The sequence below is a fragment of the Mirounga leonina genome, unplaced genomic scaffold, assembly GCF_011800145.1.
Source record: "Mirounga leonina isolate KUSES-001 unplaced genomic scaffold, KU_Mleo_1.0 Mir_200, whole genome shotgun sequence".
NCBI lineage: Eukaryota > Metazoa > Chordata > Mammalia > Carnivora > Phocidae > Mirounga > Mirounga leonina.
In genome coordinates, this window is record NW_023270503.1 from 1751087 (window position 1) to 1770815 (window position 19729).

The following is a 19729-nucleotide window of genomic DNA, read 5'->3' on the forward strand; positions in this document are numbered from 1 at the left end:
GCAAGCCATGGAATGTGGGTAGTCTATCAGATTCAACAAACAACTCCTTACCACCACGCAGTTCTCCAATGGAAGAGAGATCCCTCCCTCCTCCCGGTACCACTCAATGGTTTCAGTTCTCAACGTAACACTACCCTACCTTGTTCATGTCGATAAGGGGAAAGAACTTGTCCACTTGCTCATTGAAAGCAGTAGCTCTGATTTCACCCTGCAGAAGCATGCAAGAGCAGGTCAGAATTGTGCTTATCAAATTTTACCCCTGATCTTTAAGGCAGTCACACAGGCACAAACGGAATGTGTGAGAGCTACGGACACCCCAGAAACACACATTTTATAGTCACATATTCAAGTTATTCACAATGGAACAACCTAGGTTTAACTAGCTGATCCTGCTGTGGTGTTTTATTAACCTCAAGTTAGAGACCTAAAAAAAAAAAAGCAAACAAAAAAACACAAGAAACCTAATGATTTTAATATTCTGATAACAAAAATAAATTCTGAACACTGAGTGACACAAATGAAGCCCACAAGGAAGTGTGATGAGCCAAATGATTCACCAGCTGCCCTCACGCTCCTACCAAGCAAGGAATTACATCATATTTGGGAGTCACTGCCAAAATGTTGTAATACATCATGTTTTCAAGTTGCTTGTAATTTGATTTTCACTTTTACTTTTCCATCAGTCAAAATACTACAGACGGGGGAGGCTGGCTGGCTCAGTTAGGGGCGCATGCGACTCTTGATCTCAGGGTTGTAAGTTCAAGCCCCACGTTGGGTGTAGAGATTACTTAAAACAAAAACAAACTTCATATGAATAAGAAACTTAAAGGGCTGAAATTTTAGCCAACTGACAGATTAGACCGATAATCTGGTAAAAAATTAGGTTCTGATATAGATTCTGCCACCATAGAGTCAATATATTTGGGGTATCAGTCCATCTTCCAAAAACAAACCACCTATTTTTTTTCTGCCTGCTCAGAAGTCTGAGCCAATAGGAAATACGCAGCAGCTTGAAAACAATGTATCAAGTACATATCAGGAATTATAAACAAAACTAACAGAGAAATGGCTAACAAGACTGCCGAGATTCCACATTGTGGATTTTTTGTCTCTTCATCACGGTTTGGTTTTGTTTAAGTAAAGCATAGAGTCTACACAGGCAGAATCCATCTCCCACAAAACTGTTCACTTCTCAAGGCGGCTGGTGCATGCTTTCTGCTGTGAAAAACAACACTTTGCTCATAAGCAGACATCACTCCTCACAGCTTCAATTTAGCCTGCAAACAGGTCAGACAGAGTGTCTCTGGTTTCTCTTGCTCATGAGGATGCTCAAACATTTGAAAACTAATTTCTACTGCTACAAATGCTTTCATTTAAAATCAAGGATTTCAGGGGCGCCTGGGTGGCTCAGATGGTTGGGCGTCTGCCTTCGGCTTGGGTCATGATCCCAGGGTCCTGGGATCGAGCCCCGCATCGGGCTCCCTGCTCCGCGGGAAGCCTGCTTCTCCCTCCTCCACTCCCCCTGCTTGTGTTCCCTCTCTCGCTGTGTCTCTCTCTGTCATATAAAAAAAAATTAAATTAAAAAAATAAAATAAAATCAAGGATTTCAGGGGCGCGTGACTGGCTTAGTTGGTAGAGTGTGTGACTCTCAGAAATAAAATCATTAACATCAAGGATTTTAGGGGTGCCTGGTTGGCTCAGTTGGTAGAGTATGCGACTCTTTTTTGTCGTTGTTGTTAAAAATTTTGTTTGTTTAAGTAATTTCCACACCCAACATGGAGCTCGAACTCACAACCCCGAGAGATCAAGAGTCCCATGCTCTAGGGGTGCCTGGGTGGCTTAGCCAGTTGAATGTCTGACTCTTGGTTTCGACTCAGGTTATGATCTCAGGATCATGATCTCAGGGCTGTGACACCAAGCCCTGAGTCAGACTCCGCACTCAGTGGGAAGACTGAGATTCTCTCCCTTTCCCTCTGCACCTCCCCTGCAACTCATGTGCTCCTTCTCTCAAGTAAACAAATCTTAAAAGAGAGAGAGAGAGAGTCAACAGAGTCACATGTTCTACCTACTGAGCCAGCCAGGCGCCCTGAGTATGTGACTGTTGATCTCAGGGTCATGAGTCCAAGGTGCACTTTGGGCACGGAGCCTACTTAAAAAGAATAAATAAATTAAAAAAAATTTTTTTGGGCGCCTGGGTGGCTCAGTTGTTAAGCGTCTGCCTTCGGTTCAGGTCATGATCCCAGGGTCCTGGGATCCAGCCCCACATCGGGCTCGCTGCTCGGCGGGAGGCCTGCTTCTCCCTCTCCCTCTGCCCCTGCTTGTGTTCCCTCTCTCGCTGTGTCTCTCTGTCAAATAAATAAAATCTTTAAAAGAAAATTTTTTTAAAAAATAACATAACATAAAATAAAAGGATTTTATTTAAGACCTTTAACCCTTTGGGGCACCTGGCAAGCTCAGTTGGTTAAGCATCCGACTCTTGATTTCAGCTCAGGTCATGATCTCAGGGATGAGAGACTGAGCCCCACGTCAGGCTCCAAACCGGGTGTGGAGCCTGCTTAAGATTCTCTCTCCCCCTCCCCCCACACAACCCCCTCTGGGAAGAAAAAAAAGACCTTTAACCCTTTGCTCCTAGACAGCATCAAAAGACTATAAAAAAGGAAAGACAATAGTAACAATCATGTTTATTTTTGGCCTACTCCGGTTTTTCATCACACAGGCCTGTTTCTCAGACTGCTCCTATCTGCCCACTTGACAAATACTCACACTTTCATCAACTAGTTCTATGGAGAAAAGCTTCCCTTCCCCTCGGGAATTGCTCCAGGTACGGATCTGACTTTTGTTGGTAACTCGAGCACAGATAGTCCACCTAAAAATCAAATAGATTATATTAGTGCTCAGAGGCTTACCTGGGACAGATCTAAAAGGTTCCCTTCATCTTCCTATAGCCTTTCTTATGCATATTCCATTTTTCAATGTAAGCTGTATTTTAGTCCAGCTAATTAAAACCCCAAGATGACATACAGGTTTGACAGTTTGTAGAATAAGCAAGTAGTAAAACATACAAGATGATTTAACACTAACTCATTCTCCTGTCAAATTAGTAAATTTATAAACTCTCTCCCTTCTCCAAAAAGCATCACCAAGGCAACGGTATCCCCTTAATGAAAGGTTCTAAGCTAGACGATGCAGTAATACCAGCAATTATATTTTGCCACTATTTTCAATTATGGGAACTGATAAAACTGGTGTCAAACTTCTGTCTCCATTCTGACACACCTTGAATATATAAATACAAAATTATGGGACATGGTATTGGTAAGCCACCAAAAGAAAACACGCTAAAGCAGTATGACCTCAGACAGAGGCCACTTAAAAAAAAAGGAGGTACAAGGGGCGCCTGGGTGGCTCAGTCGTTAAGCGTCTGCCTTCGGCTCAGGTCATGATCCCAGGGTCCTGGGATCAACCGCCGCATCGGGCTCCCTGCTCAGCGGGGAGTCTGCTTCTCCCTCGCATGCCCTCTCTCTCTCTCTCGAATAAATAAATAAAATCTTAAAAAAGAAAAAAAAAAGGAGGTACAAGATCCAATACCCAGTCCTGGGGCCCATACTGAACACAAGTGTTGGGCACATTAGTTACCTTACTCATTTTCCCTGCACTGCAAAAAATTGAAGATTAGATAAAAACATATCTGAAAGAATTCTGGAAAGAGAACTCACTGATTTTTTTTTTTTTTTTTTAAGATTTTATTTATTTATTTGACAGAGAGAGACACGGTGAGAGCAGGAACACAAGCAGGGAAGTGAGAGAGGGAGAAGCAGGCTTCCCGCCGAGCAGGGAGCCCAATGCGGGGCTCGATCCCAGGACCCCCAGACCATGACCTCAGCCGAAGGCAGACGCTTAACGACTGATCCACCCAGGCGCCCCAGAACTCGCTAATTTTTAACTGCTACAATTAACTTTTTTTTTTTTTTAAAGATTTTATTTATTTATTCGACAGAGAGAGAGAGAGAGCACAAGTAGGCAGAGAGGCAGGCAGAGGGAGAGGGAGAAGCAGACTCTCCACTGAGCAGGGAGCCCGACACGGGGCTCGATCCCAGGACCCCGGGATCATGACCTGAGCCGAAGGCAGCCGCTTAACCGACTGAGCCACCCAGGCGCCCCTACAATTAACTTTTAATGGAAAGTATCTGTTCAGGGTATATTAATAATGTGGCTATACAAACAGTACAGATTCTCTTAGTCTACTAAATCATAGTAACAGTTTTTAGACTGAAAGTCACTTATTTATATCATGAGAAGATGAAACACCTTCTGAATTACAAAAAATATTTATTTTTACTCATAAGACGATAAATGGATTCTTTAAGCATTAAATATTTTTCAATTCAAATTCTTTCAAAACAAATGAAACTCCATAGGCTATAGCAGATTGCTTTTCCTGCCATTCTTCTATGGTGAGAGAGTTGAAGTTTGCCACAATTTGTACCCTCTTCCCCCACTGGAGGAAAAAAAAAAGATGGGGGCGCCTGGATGACTCAGTCATTAAGCATCTGCCTTCTGCTCAGGTCATGATCTCAGGGTCCTGGGATCGAACCCCCGCATCGGGCTCCCTGCTCTGCGGGAAGCCTGCTTCTCCTTCCGCCTGTCGCTCCCCCTGCTTGTGTTCCCTCTCTCACTGTGTCTCTCTCTCTGTCAAATAAATAAATAAAATCTTAAAAAAAAAAAAAAAAGATGAAACTTACTTTATGTATGGTAACCCTGACGTTCACACATAAATAACTCTAGAGCCCGTAATAACCTCTAACCTCATATCGTAGGCACATTCTGAACTTACTCTATGGAATAACTCACTTGGATTGGTAAGGGGTGAGGCTGGCAATGGGTACCACTTTGACCTGTGTTCCTCCAGAACTGTTCACGAAGCTGGTACCTCCAGCTTTTCCAAGTGTCTTTGAGGCACCATAAGTCTTAGATGCAGTGGAACCTTTAAAAACAAACACAAAGAAGGACCATCATTATTCTATGTAAATTTTATATAAATTTTGTACTAACTCTCAATGACAGAGGTGTTGCTGGTGAAATCAAACAAAATGAGAAGCAAAGTTTTTCCTTTTTAGTAATCAAGAGATATGGAGATCAGAGACCAAAACAGGAGGCTAGAAAAGCAACTGAGAATGAAGGCCTGGGCACACAGAAGTTTACTACATTTGCTAACTGAAGCTCTGACTGAAGTCAAGATAATAATTATACTGAGTATAGACAATGCTCTTTCAGAGGCCCATCCTTCTTTTTTTACCCCCCCAAAGATTCTATTTATTTATTTGACAGAGAGAGAGTGAGAGTGAGAGAGAGAGAGAGAAAGAGAGAGAGCACATGAGCAAGGGGAGCTGCAGAGGGAGAGGGAGAAGCAGACTCCCCACTGAGTGGGGAGCCCAATGTGAGCCTCGATCCCAGGATCCTGGGATCATGACCTGAGCCGAAGGCAGACGCCCAACCAACTGAGCCACCCAGGTACCCCGGAGGCCCATCCTTCTTAAACTGTCCTTTGTATCAATGGGCAAGATAATGGGTCAGAGAAAATCAACCAACCTTCTTGACCGTAAAACTGATAGCAAGTCACTAGATGCATAAGAAAAAAAAGCAAGGGGCGCCTGGGTGGCTCAGTTGCCACATCGGGCTCCCTGCTCTGTGGGAAGCCTGCTTCTCCCTCTCCCACTCCCCCTGCTTATGTTCCCTCTCTCACTTTGTCTCTCTCTGTTGAAAAAATAAATAAAATCTTAAAAAAAAAGGAAAAGGAAAGGCTAGGAGGTAAGGGACATACTGAATGAACCATATGAGGTGAAGGATACCTATCACAAATATTTTACCTCAAAACATCCTCAGAAAACTCACCGTGTTCAATAGATCTACAGGACTAAAAAGTCTATAATGAAGTCTATGGGACTGGGTTTAGTTGGGAGCAAAGGACATGAATCACTTTTTGGTTCAAGACAACTAGGCGGCTGGGCACCAGGATCCCTTCTGCTTTTTTATCCAAGCCTGAGCAGCTACCATGTGCTTGGAAAGAGCAGGTAACTAAAGCCTATAAACACATGAGCTCCTTTATATGCACAGTTTCTATAAAGTTTCAACCTCCAAATTGAGAAAATATAATTTTGTCCAATTACTTCATATCTTCTCTACCAAAGCATTTCTTTAGGATGGAATTTGGCTGGAAATGTAAATCTACCATATTCAGCATTTCTTTTTCTTTTTTAAAGATTTTATTTATTTATTTGTCAGAGAGAGAGAGAGAGCGAGAGTGAGCAGCACAAGCAGGGGGAGCGGCAGGCAGTGGGAGCGGCAGGCAGAGGGAGAAGCAGGCTCCCGGGCTGAGCAAGGAGCCCGATATGAGGCTCGATCCCAGGACCCTGGGATCATGACCTGAGCCGAAGGCAGACACTGAACTGACTGAGCCACCCAGGCGCCCCCAGCATTTCTTTACTGAGTTTCTACATCCTGTAAGACACTATTCCAGGTATTTGTAGCACTTAGTAAAAACTATACATAGACTGTCCTGGATCTTAACATTTTCTATTCTAACTGGGGAGTCAAGAGAGAACTATACACACAACAGTAATAATTGCCTCAAGATTATGCAAGGAAGCACATGAACTCTGAAGAATGTATGTGTGTATACATACCTAATACTCTCTATAAAATACAGTTATATATAACACACACACACATGCTACCCCTCAATACACAGCCAGTCTTTTTTTCTTTCGCCACCCAATTGATGTGTGTTTAGACAACATTAACTGATTTTTAAAAATAAATGTTAACATAAGTCAAAGATAGACAATTTGGAAAATAAATCTGTGGGAGGAGGGAGAAGAATAACATACTATCTGTAGTTCAGCCTAAGGAAGTGACTATTAGATTATTTACCATCTTAGATACTAAATCTATTCCATGACCTCCTTCAAAGTACATAATTTGCGAGTTGTGTATAAATAGATCCACTTATGGGACGCCTAGGTGGCTCAGTCATTAAGCGTCTGCCTTCGGCTCAGGTCATGATCCCGGGGTCCTGGAATTGAGCCCTGAGTCGGGCTCCCTGCTCAGCAGGGAGCCTGCTTCTCCCTCTGCCCCTCCCCCTTGCTTGTGTTCTCTCTCAATCTCGCTCTCTCTCTCTCTCACTCTTTCTCTTAAATAAATAAAATCTTTAAAAAAATAAAATCAATAGATCCACTTATAAAGGGAGATAGATAGAAGGTACAGATATTGCAAGGTAGATAAAAATATCAAAGACCAATGGGGAAAAAGTCCCATGTCCTGGAAGTTTCACAACAATATTAGTGACATCTTAACTTTGCCTTTCTTAAAATCTCAGCATTCAAAATTAGCAATTAATAGTTGAGGGGAGGGGAAGAGGTGGAGTATAAGAAGCTGTGACAGAAAAAACAACCTCTAAAAATAAATCCAACCTCTAAAAATAAATCCAACCCAAATCATCATTTTCAATAGTAATTCCTAAAGCGAAGGCCAGAAAGTAAACAAAATGGTTCCATTATAGCCTCTCAGGACCTACTGCAGAGAGCGTTAAAGGGAAAACTACTTCTCATCCATGAGACTGGGAAGCAGAACCTATGACCAATATAAATGATACCATCTTCACGTTAAGATAAATTCCGATGAGAACCCGAAATGGGAAACTTGGAGAAAGACAAGTGGATTCCAAATAGTTAAAAGGCGAGAATTTAAAAGGTATGTAAATTCACAAAGTCAAGAGTGTAAAACCTAAGATGTGAGAAAGTACCAGATAAACTATTATTAACAGAGAACAGTATATCATCCTGATAAAAATAAGCATATTAAGTATCTTTAAAAGACTATCTTTAATCATTTGTTCAATCACACACTTTACAATGAGAACTGGACTTCTCCTTTGCAAGAAGCAACAGTCATGAACAGCATTTTGAAAATTCCCTTTAGTCCCAGATTACATTTCAAAACATTATTCAGAAGCCTGATACATATAATTAGCACATGTCCTCATGTGGCCATTTACCCATTGCTGAGCTCCCATTCTGCTGCTGGAGCTTGTTGGCTGGTGGGTTGGCCGCTGAGCCTGAGGAAGGAACTATCTGCTGCTGCCCATGTCCTGAGGATCAAAACAAAGACAATTTTAGTGCAAATAATGCAGGTTAAAAGATTTAAACTTAGGTAGAAGAAATACTCTGAGAAAGTGTAAATGTTTTATTTTGTCAAAGACTCTCATGGGTCAGAATTCATGCTGGGGTATTCAACTGCATGCAGTCAATCAGCCAGGGGTTCACCTCTGTTTTCATTATATAAAAGGTTGGCTCCATTTACCTTTCACCTGCTTATAATTGATAGCCTTCAGTTTTAATGAGGTTCTCCCCTAAAGCCTTGCGCATTTCTCCTGCATGAACCTGAAGTCAAGTCACTGGGCTGAATCTGTGACATTACCACTATTTCCATAGCAACAAATCGATGTCATCAACAGAACCGTGTTCACGGCAGGATCTCTCAGAAGAAAAAGCTGGGTGGTAAGAAAAACCTAAAAGCCGTTCAATTGTCTCTGAAGTGCTCCTGCTTCAAAGGAAAAGGAGACATTCAGAAAGGATTCTACCCTTTCCCTCCCAAACAAAGCAACCTTATTTCTCAACTGACAGTTGGTGGGAAATAAGAGTTGAAAGAGCCTTGGGTACCGTGAAGTGCTAGCGCACTGTCCCAGCGGGGAGGGACGGGATGGAGTTCAGAAGCAGGTGGCAAGGAAACAGGAAGATTAAAAGGAAGGGGGGGAAGGAACAGGTGTCTCAGGCAGAGAATAAGTGCCATACCACGAGACTATTTATTTGCCCCTCACCCTTTCTACAAATGTTTATGAGTTGAAGAACATTAAAGCTGCAAAATACACCTAATTAAAAAAACAATAGGTTTATGGCATTTGATTTTGCCTTTGTGGGGGGCACTAAACCTAATCTAGGCTGCTCACCAAGAGCGCCTGCAGCACTCAAATACAGCTCAAAAAGATTTCCTAGAAAGTCCTACAAACAAAAATGGTGAGCCCTGCTGGAAAGGCTCCCTGCCTGCCACCTTGTCTCTGCCTTCTCCACCACGAGGCTTATTCCTGCTGGGTTTCCCAAGGCCCTCACTCAAATGGGCCTCTTACACACTGCCTTCATTTCCTTCTGCCAATATTTCTCTTAATACAACAAAATGAGAATTAACTGTGCTATTAGAGTAAAATAAATTTAGCATAAAATTAAAAAGGCTAAAACAGAATTGCTTATTCTTTAGTTCTTCCTATGGGGAGAAAAATTAAGACCCTAATTTTATTATCTTTAATCCCCAATTTCACACATCCCACCTCCCACCTCCCACCTGGTCACCATTAGTTTGTTCTCTAGAGTTAAGGGTCTGTTTCTTGGCTTCTCTCTTTTTCCTTTGTTCATTTGTTTTCTTTCTTAAATTTCACATATGAATGAAATCATATGGTATCTGTCTTTCTCTAACTTATTTCACTTAGCACAAATACCCTCTAGTTCCATCCGTGTTGTTGCAAATGGCAAGATTTCAATCTCTTTTTACGGCTGAATAATACTACATTGTATATGTGTAACATATCTTCTTTATGCATTTATCTATCAATGGACACTTGGACTGCTTCCATAATTTGGCTATTGTAAATAATGCTGCAATAAACATGGGTTGCATGTATTCTTTTGAATTCAAGTTTTTGTATTTTTGGGGTAAATACCCAGTAATGCTATTACTGGATCCTAAGGTTGTTCTATTTTTAACTTTTTGAGGAAACTCCATACTGTTTTCCACGGTGGCTGCACCAGTTTGCATTCCCACCAACAGGGCAACCTCACCAACACTTGTTGTTGCTTGTGTTGTTCGTTTTAGCCATTCTGACGGGTGTAGGTGTGAGGTGATATCTCACTGTAGTTTTGAGTTGCATTTCCCTGACGATGAGCGATGTTGAGCATCTTTCATTGTGTCTGTTGGCCATTTGTATATCTTTGAAGAAATGTCTGTTCATATCTGCTGCCCATTTTTTAACTGGATTATTTGTTTTTGGGGTGTTGAATTGTATTAGTTCTTTATATATTTTGGATGCTAAGCCTTTATCAGACATGTCATTTGTAAATATCTTCTCCCATTCTGTAGGTTGCCTTTTGGTTTTGTTGACTGTTTCCTCTGCTGTGCATAAGCTTTTTATTTTGATGTAGTCCCAATAGTTTATTTTTGCTTTTATTTCCCTTGCCTCAGGAAACATATCTAGAAAGATGCTGCTACGGCCAATGTCAAAGAAATTACTACCTATGCTCTCTTCTAGGATTTTTATGGTTTCAGCTCTTACATTTAGGTCTTTAATCAACTTTGAGTTTATTTTTGTGTATGGTGTTAAGAAAGTGGTCCAGTTTCATTCTTTTGCACGGAGCTGTCCAGTTTCCCCCACACCATTTGTTGAAGAGACGGTCTTTTTCCCATTGTATATTCTTTCCTCCCTTGTTAAAGATTAATTGATCACATAAATTGTGGGTTTATTCCTGGGTTTTCTATTCTGTTCCATTGATCTGTGTGTCTATTTTTGTGCCAGTACCATACTTCCTTGGCTTCTATGATCTGTAATATAACTTGAAGTCTGGAATTGTGATACTTCCAGTTTTGTTTTTCTTTTTCAAGATTGCTCTAGCTATTCAGGGTCTTTTGTAAATATTCCATACAAATTTTAGGATTATCTGCCCTAGCTCTATGAAAAATGCTGTTGGTATATGTATATTTTTTTTAAGATTCATTTATTTGACAAAGAATGAGCAAGGACATGCATGAGCAGGAGGGGCAGAGGGAGAGAGAGAGAATCTCAAGCAGATTCCACACTAAGTGTGGAGCCCAATGTGGGACTTGATCCCAGGACCCTGGAAACATGACCTGAGCTGAAGGCAGCTGCTTAACTGACTGAGCCACCCAGGCGCCCAACATTGAAATTTTAAAGTAAACCTTTTCTTAAATCAGTAGGGAAAAACTGAGTTGCTCAGTAAACAGTATTGGGGCTAAGTAACTGGAAAAAAATAAAACTATTCTTACTTGCGGGCGCCTGGGTGGCTCAGTTGGTTAAGCGACTGCCTTCGGCTCAGGTCATGATCCTGGAGTCCCGGGATCGAGTCCCGCATCGGGCTCCCTGCTCGGCAGGGAGTCTGCTTCACCCTCTGACCCTCCTCCCTCTCATGCTCTCTGTCTCTCATTCTCTGTCTCAAATAAATAAATAAAATCTTAAAAAAAAAAAAAACAACTATTCTTACTTGCTTCATGAAATATATTCAGAAGACTCAAAAGATTTAAACATTTAAAGACGAAGCCATAAAAATATACAAACCCCACTCCACTCCAGTTCCACGGTCTCAAACATATCTAAAGTCATGGCCTCATTATCATGCCTGCTTCTTGCTGAACAGCACATAGGATCGTGCTGACCACTTAACATTTAATTTCTATAAAAACATAACTAACCTTTATGAGGTACCTAGAGTAATCAAATTACAGTGACAGAAAACAGAACATGGTTACTAGGGACTGGCAGGAGTAGGGAATGGGGAGTTATGGTTTAACGGGCAGAGAGAGTTTGAGGTAACGCCGGGCTGTGTCAGTGGGACACACAACTCATGATCTCAGCTTGTGAGCTCAGGCTCCACACTGGATGCGGAGATTACTTATCAATAAAATCTTCAAACAAACAAACAAACAAACAAAAAAAGTTCTGGAGATGGATGGTGGTGATAGTTGTACAACAATTTGAATGTACTCGATGCCACCAAACTACACACTTAAAAATGATTAAGATGTAAATTTTGTTGAGTATTTTACCACAATTTTCAGTAACATAACTTGCCTATTTACCTGTTCTAGGTTGAACATTTTTTGACATTTTAATATATGAGTTAAAATGAATGTATTGTAATTTCTTTCTGTCTTTGGTGTTGGGGATTTTTAATTAAAAAGCAAACAACACTACACAAAATACTGTTGGTTACTTAACTAAACTAGGGTAATGGCTGCTGGAGAAATATCTATGAGTACTAAGAGGGGCTCAGCTGGTCTTTGTTCAGAAACTCCAGGCTGAACACATATAAAAATCCTAATTACTCATGTTTAAATGTCTGCTAGTCTACATTTAGGTAATTTAAAAAATAAAAAAAATAAAAAAAATAATGCTATACACACCCACACCCACACACTCTCACTTCATTTGCAGTTGCTAAAAATCTATCAAATCTTTTCTCTCCCAACTCCATTTTTACCATATGCCTTATACACACTTCTTTCAAATACCAGTTTGGTATATAAGTTGTTCACCCCCATTTCCAATAAGGATAAGAAAAAAAATACAGAGAAATGCAAACTGCATAGCTAGACACCTTACCCAAATATAAAATACTTCCAAACAGTTGAAATAAGGGGGAAAAACATGTACCCAGAGAACAAAGTACTCTATTTAAAAATTTTGGAGGGGTGCCTGTGTGGCGTGGTCCATTAACCGTCTGACTCTTGGTTTTAGCACAGGTCATGATATAGAGCCTGCATCAGGCTCAGCGCTGGGTGTGGAGACTGCTTAAGATTTTCTCTCCATCTCCCCTGCCCCTCCCTACAAAATAATATCTTAAAAAAAAAAAAAAGTATCAATCAGACTTTTAGTGTGTGTTTAAAAAGCCATCATTTAAAGGTAACCATCAAGGGGTGCCTGGGAGGGGAGTCTGCCTCTTTCTCTCCCCTTCTCCCCCTCCCCCTGCTCGTGCTCTCTAAAATAAAATAAATAAAATCTTTAAAAATTCTGGAATATTTTGATTTGGGACAAGTGCAATTAACTGCTATTTAAAGCAAAATCTTGTTTGTAGTGAGGATAAGAACTGAAGCCCAAATCCCTGCCCCGTAACAGTTCTCTTGTGAGAACAAGGGGCTTGGGTTGAGAGTTTATTCCTTAAGAGCCAAGTGTTGTTTATTTACCAAAAAAGGGAAAATAATTAAAAAAAAAAAAAAGTTGGGGCAAGGGGGATGACAAGTTTTACACAAAAGTAGTACAATGGTAACTCCCTTTGGTAAAAAGTATAATAAATGTCTTGTATGTCTGTTCATCACAGGTACTAAATCTGAAGCTACATAGAACTATGGTACACAAGAAGCTAGAGCAGTTATGTTAGCACAACAAAGTTTATTTGTTTCTTCTTTTTCTTTTTTTAAAAGTAAGCTCTAGACCCAACATGGGGCTCAAACTCAGAACCCCAAGATCAAGAGCTGTATGTTCTATCAACTGAGCCAGCCAGGCATCCCTAAAGTGTATTTCTTTTAATAATAAATTGACAGTATGTACATTTTTTACACTAAGGTAGATTAGTAAGGAGGCAGGTACAAAACAATTCCCCGGGAGCTAAATAGAATGGCTGATTTGAACTTGCTGAGAGGTTGAGAACCAGGGGAGAGAGTAAAGGGTGGACAGCAAGGGATCTGTCAGGAATCAAATCCACAGGTGATTAATCCCAAAGCCAAACTGCAGGTCCCAGATAAAATCTAATAGGTGATCTATGTGTTATAATTTCTTATCAGTACATAATATAATGGTACAGTCTATTACAATCATTGGATTCTCAGACTCGATGAAGCACAGTATATTTAACAAGAAACCAATTAGACCATATAACAGATATGTTTATAACAGCTACCAATCTTTGTGTGCTTACTATGCACTAGGTACAAGGTTAAGTGCATTATTCCATTTAATCTTCAGGCCTATGACAAAGACAGTATTATTATGTTCATTTAACAGATGAGAAAACTGGGTTAAAGAGGTCACGTAACTTGCCCAAAGTCATACACAGCTAGGAGGAGGCAGAACCTAGTCTTAACCAGGTTTGTCTAACTACATCCATCGACTTCACCACAATCTAATTAATTTTTAATTGTAAGCAACCAATTCTGGCAGATAAAATTCTAGTTACATAGAACATAACTAATAACCATAATACCTAGTAGTCAGGAAAGTTACTGATCCATTCATTTATGAGAGCAATCCTTAACTGCTGCCCTGGACCATACCTGCAAAGCTGGCGCAGGAGACAAGAAACAGTACTGAAACCAAATGGACGACAGAAGTCCTAGTGCATTCTAAACAGCAACAACTGCCTTTCAATTTAATGTACTGCAACACAGCTGCTGACCATGAAACCTGAAATTAGTCTATGGCTAAATGATAATCTTTCTAAAAACTGAAATTGTACCCCAAAGCAGTAATGCAGAGAGTCAACCAAGGCTAATCTTCTGTTTTGTGCCACCTGCAAATGAAACCATTTCAGTAAGATGAATCAAGGTCATAATTCTTAGACTCTTTTGCTCTATGCTAGCGTCCTATCACTGTCTCTGAACCAGGGAAAATAGGACATTTAAAAGCAGACTCTAGGGACGCCTGGGTGGCTCAGTCGGTTGAGCGTATGATTCTTGGTTTCAGCTAGGATCATGATCTCAAGTTGGTGAGATGGAGCCCTGCATCAGGCTCCCCACTCACTGGGGAGTCTGCTTCCCTTTTCCTTCTGCCCCTCCCCCTGCCTCACATCGTGCTCTTTCTTTCAAATACATAAATAAATCTTCTTAAAAAAAAAAAAAAAACAGACTCTAGCTCCTCAAGTTACTTGCATTCACACTGATTAAGTGAGGCTGGCTCAGTCAGTGGAGCATGCCACTCTATATCTCAGGGTTGTGAGCTTGATCCCCACCCACATTGGGGTATAGAGATTACTTTAAAAAAAAAATAAAAATATAGGGACGCCTGGGTGGCTCAATCGGTTAAGCATCTGCCTTCAGCTTGGGTCATGATCCCAGGGTCCTGGGGTGGCGTCCTGCATTGCTCATCGGGGAGCCTGCTTCTCCCTCTGCCTGCAGCTCCCCATGCTTGTGCTTGCACTGTCTCACTCTCACTCTCTCTGTCAAATAAATAAATAAAATCTTAAAAAAAATTTTTTTTTTTTTAATATATAGTGGTTCCTGGGTGGCTCAGTTGTTAAGCATCTGCCTTCGGCTCAGGTCACGATCCTGGGGTCCTGGGATTGAGCCCCGCATCGGGCTCCCTGCTCAGCGGGAAGCCTGCTTCTCCCTCTCCCACTCCCCCTGCTTGTGTTCCCTCTCTCTCGCTATATCTTTCTCTGTCAAATAAATAAATAAAATCTTAAAAAAAAAAAAAAAGCAGCTGCCTTAGGCTTGGGTCATGATCTCCTGAGATTGAGTCCCACACCGGTTTCCCGCTCAGTGGGGAATCTGCTTCTCCCTCTCCTTCTGCTGCTCTCCCTGCTTGTGCTCTCTCACTTGTGTGCACGTTCTCCCTCAAATAAATAAAATCTTTAAAAACTATATAAACACACACACACACACATATATATAAAATGGTAAGTGAGCCACCAGCTGAGAAAAATTAGCTGACATGGAGTATACAGAGTTACAAAAACTCAATTTCTACTAGCAAGTACTTTCTTAACAACAACTACAATAAAAGTCAATCCAATAATTAAAAATTCCCGTTGGCAGAAAATGATCAGAATCAGGCTGAAAAAAATTCCAATACCTTTCAATAATGAATAATACATTATAACTAAGTTTTCATGAGAAATTTAAGTAAAACATTGTTAGAAATAGTGTAGGTACATAGCAATGATACACATAATGACAAAAATATATAGTGGTAGATATGGGAGTTTAAAATCATCCAATATTATATGAAACATGAAATGTGTCTGAAGTTTTATTTCTCACACTGGGAAATTCTGTAAGTACCGTATTTAATGTGGTACTAGCGCCAGACAATTTCAGTGCACGTTTTGGAATTCCTCTGCCTATTTCCCGGCTGGGTTTAGTCAATTACTTTTACCACTCACCTGATATGTCACAGGTTCTGGGTTAAGTACTGGGAGGATACAAATCTAACCTTACTTCTCTCTTCACTAGTAACAGTTTACTTGCCATCACAATAGGCAATTAGAAACCATTTCTGTGAAATACACCTTAAGGTAATAGCCACTGTAACAAAGCTATTTCCATGATGGCCCAAGTAACAAAGTATTATTGATCTAGTTACAATTAAATTCAATAGCAAATAATCCGGAACAGCAAAACCGTCTCTCACCCCTCTGCACTTTTAACAGACTCTGAAGAAAGGAAAGAGCGAGTGGAATGGAGTATCGAGACAAAGGAGTTTTTTCCCCTAGTTCTATAGTTCTGACCCCAAGCGATAATTACCTTTCAACCCTTTCAACTCCATCTTTGTCTCAAATACTTTTGCACCTGAAACACAAAATGTCCAAAGCAACCACTCAATCAAATACAACATAAAAAAAAAACATTAGAAATCTGGCCAAAGGTGATAAAGCTGAGCACAATCATCTCTCCCTCAACCCTACTGCATCCAAAGATTTCATAGAGATGCTAACCACTGCTTTGTCCTGAAAGCTGAGAAGATAACCAATGTGCCCCTTTTAACAAAAGTTTACTACTGCAAAGAAATGTAATGTTTCCATTTAAGATTTTAGAACTTTACCTAAATAGGCTCCAGCTCTCCCTCTCCAATTTAAAGCACCAAACTACTATCTTTTGTGTAGGTAAACATTAAAATCTAAAAGGTTCCATTTCTGGAGGAAGAACGATGACCAAGTCTTCCCACTTCTAAAAATCATATAGAGCAATAAGAATGAATAGCCACTCTATATACAAATGTCCCACATAGAGACGATATCTTCAGTGAATTGAGGAGAGCAGAGAAAATTCACAAATTCCAAATGATGTGAAAAGTGAAGCTCAAACACCACAAACCAAGAAACCAATTTTAAGACAGAAGCAACATAGATGATTTAAATATAAAAATGAAACCGTGTAAGTACTAGAATAAAACATGGATGAATGCCCTAATAACTTTAGAGTAAGGAAGACCTTTCTAACAATGGTTCAAAACTCCAAAGTCGTTAAAAAAAAAAAAAGATTGGAAAATTCAACTTCATAAAAACAGCAACAACAAAAAAATTGCTACCTAGCAAAAAGCCACCATAAGCAAAGTAAAAAAGCCCTCATAACTCAGAGACAAAGGACTAATGTCCCTACTCTTTAAAGAACTCTCCAAGATGGAGAAGAAAAAGACAACTCAAAATAAAAATGGAGAATACAACAGTCAGTTCAGAGAATAAAAAGCTCTCAAACATTTAAAAGGATGTTCATCTTGCTCAGAATACAAATTAAACACTACACTGAGATCCCAGTTTTCATCTATGAGATTGGTTAAAAACTCAAAAGATTAATAACATACTCCTGTTAGCACAGCTGTGAAGAAACCAGTATTTTCAGGCACTCTGGTGGGAATGCAGAATGTCACCATGCTAGAGGGGAATCCAACCATATCCACCTACCACTGGTGCAGCGATCTCACTTCTGGCAATCAAACCACTTCTGCCCATATACCTGCATATGTATAAAGTTATTCACTACAGTACTGTTTTGATTGCTACAGCAAACAACCCAAGGGTCATCAACACAAGGCTAGTTAATTATGGAACAGTCACACAACAGAACACTCTATAATTGTTTGTTTTTAATAAAGAAGATCTCTAAGTATATATGGAAATATCTCTCGGCTAAAAATTTTTTTAAAAGCACAATCATAAAAGGGGTGCATGCGTGGCTCAGTTGGTTAAGCATCTGACTTTTTTTAAGATTTTATTTATTTGCGAGAGAGAGAATGAGAGACAGAGAGCATGAGAGGGAGGAGGGTCAGAGGGAGAAGCAGACTCCCTGCTGAGCAGGGAGCCTGATGTGGGACTCGATCCTGGGACTCCGGGATCATGACCTGAGCCGAAGGCAGTTGCTTAACCAACTGAGCCACTCAGGCGCCCCAAGCATCTGACTCTTGATCTCAGCTCAGGTCTCAGTCTCAAGGTCAGGAGTTTAAGGCCTACATTGGGCTCCACACCCAGCATGAAGCCTACTTAACAAAGGGGTGCCTGGTTGGCTCAGTTGGTTAAGTGACTGCCTTCGGCTCAGGTCATGGTCCTGGAGTCCCAGGATAGAGTCCCACATCAGGCTCCCTGCTCAGCAGGGAGTCTGCTTCTCCCTCCTACCCTCCCCCCTCTCGTATTCTCTCTCTCATTCTCTCGCTCTCTCTTAAATAAAATCTTAAAAAAAAAAAACAAAGAAAACAAAAAAGCAGGATCAAAAAAAAGGTAAGATAGTATACATAATATCCTACCTTTTGTGTAAGCAAACTGGAGCAATAATATTTTTATTTGGTAATATATATTTGCATAAAGAAACACCTGAAGGATAAAAAGAAATCACTAAAACTGGTTACTTATAGAGGTCAGCAGTGGGTACAAACATGGCAGAAGAGGCGGGGTAGGAGTAAGATTTCTCTAAATATGTAATTTTGCAGTTTTGATTGTTGAAACATGTGACTATATTACCTATTCAAAAATTAAAACAAAATTAATGTTTATTTAAAAAACTCATGTCCGGGGGGAGCCTGGGTGGCTCAGTTGTTAAGCGTCTGCCTTCGGCTCAGGTCATGGTCCTGGGGTCCTGGGATCAAGCCCTGCATCGGGCTCCCTGCTCCGTGGGAAGCCTGCTTCTCCCTCTCCCTCTCCCTCTGCTTGTGTTCCCTCTCTCGCTCTCTGTCAAAAAATAAAGAAAATCTTTAAAAAAATAAAATAAAAAATAAAAATAAAAATAAAAAACAGATGTCCGGGCGCCTGGGTGGCTTAGTTGGTTAAGTGACTGCCTTCAGCTCAGGTCATGATCCTGGAGTCCTGGGATCGAGTCCCACATCAGGCTCCCTGCTCGGCGGGGAGTCTGCTTCTCCCTCTGACCCTCTTCTCTCTTGTGCTGTCTCTCATTCTCTCTCTCAAATAAATAAAGTCTAAAAAATAAAAATAAAAATAAAAAACAGATGTCTGGGTGCGCCTGAGTGGCTCAGTTGGTTAAGTGTCTGACTTCAGCTTGGGTCATGATCTCGGGGTCCTGGGATGGAGCCCCACATGGGGCTCCCCACTCAGTGGGGAGTCTACTTCTCCCTCTCCCCCTGACCCGCCCCCTCCTCCTGCTTGTTCTCTCTCTCAAGTAAATAAAATCTTTTTTTAAATTTTTTTTTTAAAGATTTTATTTATTCATTTATTAGAGAGCGAGTGAGAGAGAAACAGCATGAGAGAGGAGAGGGTCAGAGGGAGAAGCAGGCTCCCCGCTGAGCCAGGAGCCCGATGTGGGACTCGATCGCAGGACCCTGGGATCATGACCTGAGCCGAAGGCAGTCGCTTAACCAACTGAGCCACCCAGACGCCCTCTGTTTTGATTTTAAAGATTTTATTTACTTGAGGGGCGCCTGGGTGGCTCAGTTGGTTAAGCGACTGCCTTCGGCTCAGGTCATGATCCTGGAGTCCCAGGATCAAGTCCCACATCGGGCTCCCTGCTCAGCGGGGAATCTGCTTCTCCCTCTCCCGCTCCCCCCTAAGTGTGCTCTCTCTCTCATTCTCTCTCTCAAATAAATAAAATCTTTAAAAATAAAAAACAGGGGGCGCCTGGGTGGCTCAGTCGTTAAGCGTCTGCCTTCGGCTCAGGTCATGATCCCGGGGTCCTGGGATCGAGCCCCGCATCGGGCTCCCTGCTCTGCGGGAAGCCTGCTTCCCCCTCTCCCACTCCC

General features: G+C 41.1%; 1 protein-coding gene across 1 annotated transcript in view; it reads right to left on the minus strand.

The window, feature by feature from the left end:
- RPA1 (replication protein A1) overlaps positions 1-19729 on the minus strand; it is a 74689-nt gene that overhangs the window by 16169 nt on the left and 38791 nt on the right. Inside the window, exons 6-9 of the mRNA XM_035027565.1 lie at positions 8054-8146; positions 4852-4984; positions 2764-2866; positions 140-208 (exon numbers count right to left, since the gene is read on the minus strand). Coding sequence (XP_034883456.1) covers positions 140-208; positions 2764-2866; positions 4852-4984; positions 8054-8146 — 398 coding nt within the window. The remainder of the gene's footprint in view (positions 1-139; positions 209-2763; positions 2867-4851; positions 4985-8053; positions 8147-19729) is intronic.